The sequence below is a fragment of the Eubalaena glacialis genome, chromosome 19, assembly GCF_028564815.1.
Source record: "Eubalaena glacialis isolate mEubGla1 chromosome 19, mEubGla1.1.hap2.+ XY, whole genome shotgun sequence".
In the NCBI taxonomy this organism is placed as follows: Eukaryota; Metazoa; Chordata; class Mammalia; order Artiodactyla; family Balaenidae; genus Eubalaena; species Eubalaena glacialis.
Genome location: NC_083734.1, coordinates 14,881,516 through 14,894,503, shown reverse-complemented (window position 1 = coordinate 14,894,503; position 12,988 = coordinate 14,881,516). Strand labels below are relative to the sequence as shown.

Here is a 12,988-nt window from a genome sequence, read left to right as displayed (position 1 = left end):
GTACAGGGTCGGCTTGCTGCGGGGCGGGCGGCCGAGCGGAGCGGGGGCCCGGGCCGGTGCCCCCCGTTCCTGTGATCGGCCGCTCGGGGCGGGCTGAGCGGCGGGGCGGGCTGACCGGCCGGGCGGAGCGCAGCGCGGGCTGCGCACGGCGGGAGCGCAGCGGCCCCTGGCGCCCGGCCTGGCGGCTCCGCCACTGCGGGCGGGGCGGGGCAGGGGGCGGGCCCGGGAGCGCAGCGACCGGCGGACCCGGACGGCGCGCGGGCGGCGGGCAGGGAGGGCGGCCGGCGGGCAGCGGCCCCGGCCCCGCCGCGCGCACCGCCATGGTGGGCCGGCTGAGCCTGCAGGATGTGCCCGAGCTCGTGGACGCGAAGAAGAAGGGCGACGGCGTCCTGGACAGTCCGGACTCGGGCCTGCCCCCCAGCCCCAGCCCCAGCCACTGGGCGCTCGCGGCGGCCGGGGGCGGCGGCAGCGGCGGGGAGCGGGCGCCGGCCCCTGGGGCGCTGGAGCCCGACGCGGCGGCCACCCCCGCGGCCCCGGTGAGTGACCCCGCCTCGGCCCCTCCCCCATCCTCTCCATCCCCCCGCGCCCGGGCCCCGGAGACCCCCAGGCGGTCGTGTCGGCCCTACCGGGGCACGCTGTCCCCGCCGCCGCCGCCCGCCCGTCGGCCAGCGCTGGGAGCCCGGGGCGGGAGCGCGGCGAGAGCCCGGCCAGCTGGAGCCGGTGGCTGGAAAATTGTCATCGCCTGGGAGGCCCGGGAGCCCCGGGAAAGGCGACCACCGCCTCCTCCCTTCGGGGTGACGGCCCCCGGGGCTGCCAGGCTGCGGCTCGTCCACATTCCTGACCCTGCCGGGCTGGAGGGGTCCAGGGACACCGAGAGCAAACTTCCCCCAGGCACCTCCGGGCTTTGCCCTCGCCCCCGGTGGCTCCAACGGGCCTGCTTCCCCTCCCGGTCGGTGTTGGGGAGAGGGGTGTACTCGGGCTCCCCGATTCAGAGAGCAAAGGGGGCCAGCTTTGGGGGGCTGTTAGTGGCCTTGGAGGGGACCTTTTCAGATCCGTGGCCCCTCTTGTCCCGTCACCTAACCCGTGTCTGGCACATGATGGGTGGGAGGCCTTTAGGTGGGTGGAAACTTTCAAAAATGAGTCATTTTACTTTATTTTAAAATTTTTATTTAAAGAAAAAACACCAGGTCCCTTTTACCTTAGAAATGGCTCACATGGTGGTGTTTATTGCCTTTACCTAGAGCCCAGGGGACCCACATCCTGCCTACAGTCAAGCTGAAAGTGGGGCTCTGAGGCCACCCCTCCCCCTCGGGGATGGGTGTTTGCAGCCTTCTCCCCTGGGTGAAGTAGTCAGTGGCAGCTGCTGCTCCTCAGGGACCCACCCCCTTTGATGGTGCGTGGAATTCTTGACCAATGATCCTGTCTCTCGGTGGACATCAGTGCATCCTTTCATTTCCATTAGAAGGCAGCACTTGCTTCATCTTGGCCTTCAGAACCCTCGCCATCTGGCCCTTTTCAGCCTCCTCTTCCACATCCCCTGACCACAGGCAGATACACGCATCGCTGCCTCTGATGCTGCTTCTCCCCCTGGTGTGCCTTTTCCCTCCCAGCCATCCCCTTCTACCTCTCCCAACACCCAGCTGGCGTTTCCACCTGTCAAACCCCTGCCAGCCCTGCAGTGCCCAACTTGTCACCTCCTCTGGGAAGTCTTCCTGGATGCTTCCCAGAGCCATGCCAAAGGCTGTGACTTCGTCCCCTTTCCCTGGTAGGCCCCTTGTTCATGCGTAGAACTCTTGCTGCCCTGCCCCACTCCCAGCATGCACACTGGAGCAGGCTGGGTGCTCAGGGAGCGTTGGGTGGCAGGGATGAGGGAGCAGAGGAAGCAGGGGCAAGAGAACCGAGTGCTTGTCTGGATACCTGGAAGAAGGCTGTCGTGTGAGTGCTGGGTGGCGCCTACCTCCTCTTGGTGGCTGCGTTGTCCTGCAGCCTCCAGGACTCCCGGAAGGCACCCCCAGGTTGGGGAGTGTCTGGCAGCTAGAGAGCTTGGGGCAGCGCAGGGCCCCCGTCACTGCTGGCTGTTTCCTAAAGCTCTGCGGCAGCCGGTGCCCACACCTTACCCCCTCCCCGACCTGGGTTCTCAAGCCCCAGTGGGGGCTTATTAAACTCTCCCCCCACCAAGTTCAGGGCTGGACCCTGGGGACCCCCTGCCTCTCCCTGACCTTCCTGGTCCCCTTTGGCTTTTGCATGTCCACCCTATGCCCCCACTTGACACCTTGTCCTGGTAACATAAGAGTCTTAGAGTCGACCTTCTAGAAATGTCTGCTTCCTGGAAGACGTGGGGGTGGGGCTGCCACCGCCATACCCTGGCCCAAGTGTAGGTTCTTCTCTCAAATCAGGCAAAGAAAATGACAGCTCCCAGTTAGCCCAGGAACCCAAAGGGCTGCTCTCTGTTGCTCGCTTAACACAGAAGCCCTGATTCCAGTCAGATCAGGTGAAACACCAGCAGCTGTGTGGAGGATGGTCCCATCTCTTACTCAGGCTACTTGGTGAATCAGAAAGCCCGATGCTCTGACCAGGCTGGAAGGCGGTGAACCCCTGGGATGCTGTGCTCTGGCTCTTTGAGTTTTCTGGATAGTGGAAGGTGACATAGAGAACTTTCTGGTGTTCATCTTCCCAGTGAGTTTGCAGATTTCTCCATCTTGGCTGGGTATTGATCTGGTAGCCTCAGAGGCAGAGGACATGGGGGAAGTTGGACTGAATCTTCAGTGTAAAAAAAAAAAAATCCCTTGTAGCATTTCTCTTTGTTGGTTTTGGCCTTTTCTGAAGAGTTGCTGAGACAATGACAGGGTTGGGGGCACATAATTGAAGGTTCTGGTTAGTGAACTCCCAGTTCATGGCGATTTTCTCACCGCCTTGCTGCGGGATGATGCAGCAGCCCCGGGGTCTGGCAGCTGTCACGACGCTGAGCTCTAATTTGTTTCCTCTTTTCATCCTTCCACAAAACCTCATCGATGGAAAGGGACACCCCCTGGGTGTGCAAATAAGGTCACAGGGCATATGCTGTGACTCTGCTGAGGGCACACATTCATGATAGACCTGGGATTCGAGCAGACCTCTTGGCACCCTCCGTGCCCTGTCCAGTGGTCTTCCTGTGCTGTGGGTCAGCCCTTCGCTGGCATCATTCCCTGGAGGGTGACACAAATCTCAGTTGGGCCCATCAGCTAGAGGCTAGAGCCAGGACCTTCTGCGGGGAAAGCATCGGATGGGCCTGTGATCTAACTGCATTTTCTATTGTTGCAGAATCCAGCTTCTCTCCCCAACGCCCTGGGCTCTGGCTGCTCGCCAAGGTTATGCCCCCTGTCGTTTGGCGAAGGAGTGGAGTTTGACCCCTTACCACCAACGGAAGTAAGGTAAATATAGCAGGCCCTGATTTCATTTTATTTTTATTTTCAATTTTTTGTTCCAGTAATTAACGCTTGCTATTAAAAAAAAAAATAGTCAATGACAGAAGTGTGCCAAAGACTCTTATAGTTTGGTGGGTACTCTTTCGGATGTTTTTTCCGTACTCTAACCATTTGAATATAGATACACTTATTAAAATAAAAACGAGATAGTGTTATACATAAAGTCCTGCAAACTTGCTTTTTGCACTTCACTTATCATGGCCATCAGATGTTTAAAAATTTGTAATAAAGTAATTCCTCTCTCCAGAAGCTTCTTTCCACATCTCCCCACCCCCACCTCACCCCGCCCCACCCCAGTGTCAAGGTGCTGTGACCTTGCCTCAGGTTCTGATTTCACTGGGCAAGTACCGTTCTTCTCCCTCGGGGAATTTATCATCCAGGCTCATCTGGGGGTAGAGATCCATTGAGAGGCTCCATTAAAGATACGTCTTTTTAGAGAAAGGAATTTTACTTTTGGTAGCTGGTGGCTTTAGAGATGGAGTTCCGTTGCATGAATACAAAGGGCCCTTTGACACAGAACAAAGGAGGCTCACCAGTTTGGAGGTGAGCAGTTCAGCCTTTTATTCCTGAGGAGCTTGTATTTTGAACAAAATGGGGACATGACTTCATGACATGACCTTCCCAGCCTTTTAACCTACTTGCCCAAGGCGAAGAGATGTTTCCACTGGACTCATTTTAAAAAAGAGTGCCGATTCTTACTCTCTGACCCGTGGGTAGGGGCTGGCGAGGGGCAGTGCTGTTCAGTTTGTCTATGTGTGATGCTTGTGCATATTTTTAATTTTTAAAATTTCTTGGCCGCACCTCGCAGCATGCGGGATCTTAGTTCCCTGACCAGGGATCGAACCCTTGCCCCCTGCAGTGGAATCGTCGAGTCCTAACCACTGGACTGTCCTAACCACTGGACTGCCAGGGAGGTCCCGCTTGTGAATATTTTAGTATCTATGAAGATGCCATAATTAGGAAGTAATATGAATTCATGCTTTGCTTCCAAAAAAAAAAAAATTCCCAAATTGCCCAAGAAGGACTTTAAAAAAATTATAAAGTAGCTGCTGAGGAACGTGGATGTTAATTTATTTTATGGAAAACAAGACTGTAATTGGCTGTGATGGATAAGGTCAGATCTCGGTTCCCTGGGTTTGAGAGAGTCTCCAAACTGAAGGCAGAGGTGGCCCCAGTACTAGTATTTGGTATCACCGAGCTTTCAGAACCAGCATTCAGGATGTCTGGGTTCCCTTCTCCTCTCATTAAAGAGCTGATTGTTCACTTCAGGGGACAGAGAAACCACTCATCCCCCGTGGACAGGAGAATCTGCCTTGTTATATATAATCATTCCCACCAACAGCAGTCGCTGTGTTAACACGCTCCCCCATTCTATTGGACACCTTTTTCAGAAAGAGGAAACAGGCTTGGAAGTTAAGTAACTTGGCCAAAGTCTCAAAGCTTAAGTCAGTGGGAGCCGACTCCCGGGGCTGCCGCCTGCAGTGAGGAACAGTGAGTGCAGGTTGAACTTGGGAATCCTGCATGTCTGCACTGAAACCCCAGCTCTACCGCTCCCTCCCACTGTGACCTTAACCTCTGCACCCCGATTTCTTCTCCCAGGGTTGTTGGGAAGATTAAATTAGATCCTGGAAGTAAAGTGCTAGAACAGGACCACACAGTGAGCACGTTATAAACTCCGTGCGGCTTCTCCCTAGAGTCACCACATCTCAAGGTTCAAGGTCACGGTAGGGATCCCTGTGCCCCCAGCTCAGAGGAGCGGCTTCACGCTGCCTTATGTCTCCCGCTCAGGTACACGTCCTCAGTCAAGTATGACTCAGAGCGACACTTCATCGACGACGTCCACCTGCCCCTGGGCCTGGCGGTGGCCTCCTGCAGCCAGACCATCACCTGCATCCCCAGTTGCACGTGGCGCAACTACAAGGCGGAGGTGCGCTTTGAGCCGCGCCACAAGCCTGCCCGCTTTCTCAGCACCACCATCGTCTACCCCAAGTACCCCAAGACCGTCTACACCACCACCCTGGAGTACAACTGCCGCAAGACACTGAGGAGGTTCCTGTCCAGCGTGGAGCTCGAAGCCATGGAGTTCGTGGGCGGTGATTACCTGTCGGAGGAGAGCTGACTGCAGCAGGCTGGGGGGCTGGCCCGGCTTTCCTGTCCAAGGGCCAGGCTGCCCTTGTGTGTCACTCCAGCCCCAGAAGAGTCTAACCCAGAGATACCTCTAAGCCCAGCCTGGGGAATAAAAAAAAAAAAAAAAAGGTCACAACATCTTCTAATTATTGAAAGAATTTGATTTTTTACAATTTTTTCCAATTGTTTTTAAAAGGAGTGTGTTTCCTAGTTTGCTGCTACGTAGCTTCCCCGAAGTCTCAATTTGATGAGAAAATAAAAGGATGGCTAGAGCAAAAGGAAAATGGCCAAACTTTGAAATAGGGAAGAGGGGAGTGCTCTTCTTCCGTCGGTCAGTTTGTCTGAGGAAGAGCGTGGAAAAAAATCTCTGAGATGGAAAAAGTGAGTTGGAAGAACTTTCTGCCCCGGGTGTCTTCACTGCTACGAAAGTGGTGCTAATTCAGTGAGCTGTGACACCCATATGGGTTCAATCTGGAGAGTTGAGTTCCATTCTGGTTTTTAAAATTTCCATTTGTATTTCCTGTTAACCAAAACTCTTGGAATTCTCTAAATCTTTTTTGTGATATCGAAAAACCCCAAACCACAATATAAGATGTCTTTCAAAAAAAAGAAAGAGAGGAAGGAAGGAAGGGAAAGGCAGGCAGGAAGGAAGGAAGGCGTTCACCCTGTTCTTGCCTGTAGAGTGGGGTCAGATCAACTGGTGGCTGAGTCTGGGGGCAACAGCTCGGTTCTGGTTCCTTCCACGGGTGGGTTCCAAGCTCAGGCTCTGGTGAAGTGCCTTGAACCCCTGGCATCTGGTAATGTCTCCACAGGCTTGTGTAACTCTCCTGATATGTATTTTGGGGTTTCCAAATACTTTCCTAGTTTTTTCATAAGGCGAAACATAGCAGAGGGTCCTTTGGAGAGAAATGGCATTTTGAAAGAATGCTTAGGGAAAACACTCTTGGGAGAGCCCACAGGGGGCGTTTCACTCACAGTGGGAGCCGACGGTCACACCTAGGACTTGACAGCCTCGGGGGGGGGAGGTGGGTACAGATGTCTCTGGTGATCTGGTTCATCAGGCTGGGCGTCCTTTCCAGTGACCTTGGGTCAACACTGCGGAGGAATTCTGCTGGTGCCTGAGGTCTGAGCGAAAAAGCAAGGAAATCCACCTCCCTGCCTCCAGCCAAGGGAAGCAAAGGAGACCTGAGCATAGGGAAGGACGCCACAAGTCAGGCTCCAAAGCCTGGGCGCTGGGGTGACCGTACACGTCTAAGCGTTCGTTTTAGTGTGACAATCATGGCGTTAAGTGTGAATGGAAGAAACTGTGTGAATTCAGCTGAACAGGCCACAGAAGCGTGGACACAGGCTGGGCCAGGTCAGGAGGGCGCGGGGGCCAGGCTGCCTCTGGCCTTCAACCTCCTGCCCGCCCTGCCTCACCCGGCCCGTACTTCTTTCTCCTGCCAATCCCTGTGGATTTTGAGTAAAGAAAGTGGCAGATGGCTTTTGCTCTTCTTATATCAGAGAGAACAAAACCGTGGGTATTTCCTTTGAATGCATCCAAGTTATGTCAAGTGCTCGGGGCTTGCAGAGTCCTGGAAGCTCGGACTCCCGCTGTATCTCCGGGTTTGTGCTGATGGCTTCCGTCTGTCCTGAAAGCAGAATTGAGAGCTCTCTGGGTACCCTGGAGCCACAGCAGGGATTTTTGTTCTGAGGAGAGCAGGTGTGATGATAATCACTGTCATTTAAAGTCATCAGAGGCCTAGAGGGCCAAATGGTCTGCTGTCCTCTTCAGGTTGAATAGTGTTTAGTCTGTCGTGCACCTGGTTGGAAACATCCCTTCCGTGGAGCCTGCTATCAGCTCCATGGTCCCGAGTTTGCCAGCGTGAAGCTCAGCAGGGACCCCTCGAGGGGTCACTCCAAGACCCCATAGTCTCCTGTCTTCATGCAGAGCAGCCTCCTGCGTTTGGAAGAGTAAATTACGCAGCATTTATTGATTAAAAATGGGTTTTTCTCTTTGATTTCATAATCTTGTCATTTAAGACAAGTGGTAAATGTAATTTTTCAACTATGGTAAGAGAATTCCCAAGGTTTTGCTCTGGCCCAGTGGAGACACTTGATGAGCCCAGGACAATGTCATAGGCAGCTCAGCCAGAGAGACGAGGGGTAGAGAACGGGGCCTTTAAACAGCACCATGCTGAGATGCATGTATGAGATTTTTTGATATGAAATATATCAGTAAAGTAAGTAGAAGTGAGCGACTGCACATGTGTCATGTGAATGGAAAAGCAGATTTTGTTTTAAGTTATTCACTAGGGACCAAACTGTAGTTCTCTCAAATCCTTTCTTTTTCTCCAAATCTGCTTTGCTGAAAGTTGCAGAAAAGGAAACATGTGAAGACGTAAGGGGACACGTCAGGGTGGATAGCATGTTGCCGATCCGTGGTGGATTCATGTTAGTTTGCAAGGTGGAAGCGATGATTTTTAAAACCCACTGATTAAAAACAAACATTCCTAAGGGAGTCTGGGAAATACTGTTTACTTATGAGTTAAAAAGTCTTTTTTCTCAGACTCTTAAGTTATGTCTTTTATGTAATAAGGATGATTTGTATTTTCAGAGCAAAGTTTTCTTTTGAAATCACAGACCTTTGAAAAAGAATCAGTACCTTTTCATTTGATACATTTCCTGTTTCTCACCTTAGGAATAGTATTTGATGAAAACGACTTTTTAAATTTATCTTTGACATCTGTCTCACTTCGTTTTGTTTTATGACTTCTTCATTTAATAATAAATTATCCTTTAAAAACACTTGGAGATGCTTCCTTTTTTTAAAATAAACTCATAATGCCTGGTTGAGAAAAGTGAGAGAAACGGCTCCTCCTCTTGAGAAATTTTAAGACGTGATTATGTATTAATAGTACAATACTTCTGACTGGGGTATGCGTTCTCCTGGGGGTACAAGAAGATTTTCCAGGGGGTTCCTGGGCACAGGAATTTTAAGGAATTTGTTCCCAGATTTGATGTGTACTCTTTCCCAAAGCCGATCTGCTTTGAGATGCACCTATGAATGACGTTGTCAGGCCAGCCCCTTCCCACCTTCCCTTTCAAATCGCCTTCCTCCCGCTTTGCAGAAGAAATACGCACCTTAGTCCACCCAGCCTGAATATTATTGTGGTATTTTGCTCTGGGCTGGAAAAACCTGTAGGTAGGACAAAGGGACAGCTAGAAACATGGTGTCTGGGCACCAGGATCCACTGTAGGTTTTGTGCATGCCTGCAGCAAGCGTCCTGCACATGTATCGTCATGGTGGTGGAAGCAAGGTGGGCCCGCGTTGGGAGTTCTCATTTGCAATATCTCATATAGTGCGGCAGTCAGAATGATGACACTCCATATGACCACCCATATCTCTTCAATCTCAGACTATTGTCTTCCCTGAGGAAAAGTCCCTTTGGGCAAAGCAAAAGAGAGGGTCAGTAAGAGCTACTGAAAGTGAAGGCATCTTATTTCACTCCAGCCTCAAATTCATGGCGAGGCTCTGTGCCTCATCCGTTAGTCTTTGAGTTGCGACTCAGAAATAAACATGTCCCAGGAATACATATTACCATTCTTACAAATACATTTTAAAAGCCAGTCTCTTTTTAATAGAAATTAAGTCTAACTTGGCTGGTTGGGATGACAGTGAGGGCTAATTTTGCCTTTTAGGTTATATGGTGTACATTTTCCATAAAATGAATGAGCTAATCAGCAGTTCCAAGGTTTTGATGGAAAAATATTTAAAGCCTGTAGGATTAAAGCTATAATTTGTGTGTGTGTGTGTGTGTGTGTGTGTGTGTGTGTGTGTGTGCGCGCGCGCATGCGTGTGTGGCGAGAGAGCGAGAGAGAGAGGCAAAAGTGTGTTGAAGCTAATAATGTTTCAATTTTTCAACCTTTTTAAGTGTATCAGATTAAGCTGGTGCCCTCAAGAGAAGCAGCAGTAGGTATAATTAATAGCAATATGATAAATCTTAGAAAGCCCTTTTGGTATACTTCCCAGAAATTTAAGAAGTGAATAACTCTATTGATTAGGTAATGACTCCTATTGTGTGGAATGCCTCTTGTCAAAATTAAATTCTCATAATTTTATTTTGGTGTATAATCATTATCAAGTGGTTTGTATATATCACTATTTCCTAGAGTGCTTTCTGTGGAGTAAAATAAGGTTCTGTGATCAAATGAGTTTGGGGAAATGAAAAGTTGAACAATGCTAAACATGCTTATTGAAGGCTTCTTGGAACCCGTGTGTTAATCAGCTCTTGCTATGTAATATCCCCCACAAAATCACAGTGATATACAGCAGCAAGCATTTTTTTCTTGCTTACAAAGTCTATGGGTCTGATAGGGCATTTCTGCCCAAGGCTAGGTGTTGAGTTCAAGTTTGTTCCCCTTGTCTCTGAAGTAGGCTGGGAAGGTTGCATTCTTCTCATGGAAGAGGTCAAAAGCTCCCAGAGGAGAAAGTAGAAACATACAATACCTCTTAAGGTCTACACTAGGAACTGGCACCCTGGTACTTCCACCCACTTTCTACTGGCCAAAGCAAGGTGCATGGCCAAAGCTCACATCAGTGGGTCAGGGAACCATACTTCCACCATGGATGTGAGAAGGAGTGAGTTTTTGCTGTAGAATAATCTACCTTAGCCTTTAATGTGGTAACATGCATTGATAATCTTCAAAAGGGAAGATCTAGTATGTAACATTTTCCAAACTCATTAGACCAAAGAGCCTATGTGCATTTCATAGGACTAGTGTTTTTTGGAATGCACTTTAAGAAATGCTAGTTCGTATGTATAACAATCAGAGTCCAGTCTGGAAAACTAAAACCATACAAGATGTTTCCAACAAAGGGGATTTCATACTGAGAGTTGACCACACAGATGTTGGAAGGCTAAAAGAATAAGGGGAAGTAATCCCAATTGTTAGTAACTGTAGGAAGCAGCTCCCACCCCTAACGCCCCCTTATGGCAATTTCTGCCTTAAGACGCTAGAAAAAGATGAGCAAATTAAACCCATAGTCAGAGGAAGAAAGGAAATAATAAAGATTCTTATTGATGAAATAGAAACGGACAAACAATTGTGAAAATTTTAAAAACAAAAATTTGATTCTTTGAAAAAATTGATAAATCTCAGCTAGATTGATTAAGAAATAGAAAGCATACATTACCAATATCATGACTGAATAGAGATCCTACAGGCACCAAAAGCATAATAAGATAATATTAGGAACAACTGTAAGCCAACAAATTTGACAACATAGGCAAAAAGGAAAAATTCCTTTAAAAAACTTTATCTGACCCAACTGACATGAGATGAAATAGAAAATCTGAAAAGAAAAGCAAACTGTTTATTTTATTTATTTATTTATTTATTTCTGTCTTCAAAGACTCCATTAAGAAAATATTGAATAAAAAATAGGCCATGCACTGAAAAAAAAATTCACGTCTGACAAAGGACTTACATCCAGACTATATAAAGAGCTCTTACAAGTCAACATAAGAATGACAACCCTGTTAAAAATGGGAAAGAGACTTGAACAGATACTTCATAAAGGAGGATATATAGATGGAAAATAAGCACATGAAAAAGTGTTCCACATCATTAGCCAGCAGTGAAATGCAAATTAAAGTCACAATGAAATGCCATTAGATACTTACCCAAGAGAAATGAATGAGGGTCCATAAAATATATGTTCACGACAGTTTTGTTCGCAACAGTCATATGTTGAAGGAACTGAAATGTCCATCCATCAATAGGAGAACTGATCCACCTTGGTGTATATTCCTACAATGTAATACCAGTTAGCAGTAAAAGGAATACATCACTGCTACATGAAACATTATGGATGAATCTCATAGACAATGCTGACAGGCACCAAAGAATATATACTGTGTGATTTCATATACAAGACATTCTAGAACAGGCAAAACTAAGTTGAAAAAAATAATAGTGATTGCCTAGGTGTATGTGGTTTGGATGACTGGGAAGAGAAGTGAGGGAACTTTCTTTAGGAATGGAAATGTTTTATACCATGATGGGGGTACGTTGCATGGTTATATACTTTGTCAAGATTATACAATTTAGATCTATGCATTCTAATGTAATTTTTTACCCAAAGAAAAGAGAACCATAAAAAGTGAGAGGGGTGGGGAATGGATGGGGATATAGATGAAACAAGAATGGTAGAAGATGAAAATTCTAGAAAGTGGGTGATGGGTACCTGGGGTTTCATTATGCTATGTCTGCTTTGTTTATATTTGAAATTTTCCATACTAAAAAACTGGAAAAAGTATATCTTAAATAATGTTTTTATGACACAACTGATAAGGGATCATTTTTAAAAATTGGAAAATACATATTAGAGAAAATAAAAATCACTCCTATTTCCCTGATAAACCATTACTGATTTTGGAGAACTGCAGCTTTTGATGGTGGTTTGAATGGACCAGTCTAAGAGACAACATTGCTTTTAGTCATAAAGGGGCTCTTTTTTTTCTTTCTTTTTTTTGCCTCACTTTGCGGCATGAAGGATCTTAGCTCCCCAACCAGCGATCCAACCCAGTCCTCCAGCAGTGGAAGTGTGGAGTCCTAACCACTGGACTGCCAGGCAATTCCCAGGAGGTTTCTATTCTTTACGTTTGCTGGTTTCTTTTTCAGAATGAGAATGCAGGAGAATGCAGGGGTCTTGGATGTGTCAAACCAATTGCTGGTAGTTACAAATTACTGCTTTTCTCCAAAAGCACTGGGGCTTAGGGCAGGTAATTAAGCTGGCCAGCACAAATAACAGGATGTTCTGAATGCCAGCGCCACTGTTTCCAACCTGGAGAAGTTCTTACAAAGCAATAAGGGTCCAAAAAGTTAGTTGAAATGAGTTCTTTTATTCATTTTTTTCAAGTCTTTATTTGTATCTATTTACTTTCAAAAGGGGATAGGGATGACTACAAAAAAGACACCCTCTATGTGATACAGGCACTAAAACCAGGGTAAAAGGATAAAGGCCAGATAGTGAAGGGGTGGGGGGGTTGGAGAGGAACTTCACCAGAATCCAGACTACAAAGAGCTGCTGTAAGTGAGGATAAAACTTAGTCTTGAGCTTCCTTACAAGCAAGGCCAAAATGGAAAGAAGACTGTGTGACAGTATCTAGTATAAGGCAGTGAACCTCTAAAGACAGGGCTCTTTCCTGGCACTAGGTTCAAAGAGGACTTTCCCACCACCTGTATCTATTTAAGGGGCACAAAATCAAAGATCCATATATTCTTCCAGTACCATTTCCTATTGGACTCTTGAGAAAAACAAGGAGGGCATTTAAAATAGGCACTTATATGTATGATAAGGGTACACACAGACTCTGGAGCCAGGGGAGGGGAGGAAAAAACTTTTCCTTTAC

At 48.0% G+C, this 12,988-nt stretch overlaps 1 protein-coding gene across 1 annotated transcript; it reads left to right on the top strand.

Moving 5' to 3' along the window:
* Positions 1 to 268: 268 nt before the first annotated feature.
* Positions 269 to 7,382, top strand: RFLNB (refilin B). Its single transcript, XM_061175128.1, has 3 exons — positions 269 to 536; positions 3,301 to 3,410; positions 5,253 to 7,382. Exons 1-3 carry the CDS (start codon positions 321 to 323, stop codon positions 5,581 to 5,583), a joined length of 657 nt encoding a protein of 218 aa, XP_061031111.1. The 5' UTR covers positions 269 to 320; the 3' UTR covers positions 5,584 to 7,382.
* The last annotated feature ends 5,606 nt before the right edge of the window (positions 7,383 to 12,988 follow it).

Coding starts and splice junctions, on each gene's coding strand:
- RFLNB (XM_061175128.1), top strand. CDS start 321: ATGGTGGGCCGGCTGAGCCTGCAGGATGTGCCCGAGCTCGTGGACGCG. Junction 537..3,300: donor CGGCCACCCCCGCGGCCCCG/GTGAGTGACCCC, acceptor CTATTGTTGCAG/AATCCAGCTTCTCTCCCCAA. Junction 3,411..5,252: donor TTACCACCAACGGAAGTAAG/GTAAATATAGCA, acceptor TCTCCCGCTCAG/GTACACGTCCTCAGTCAAGT.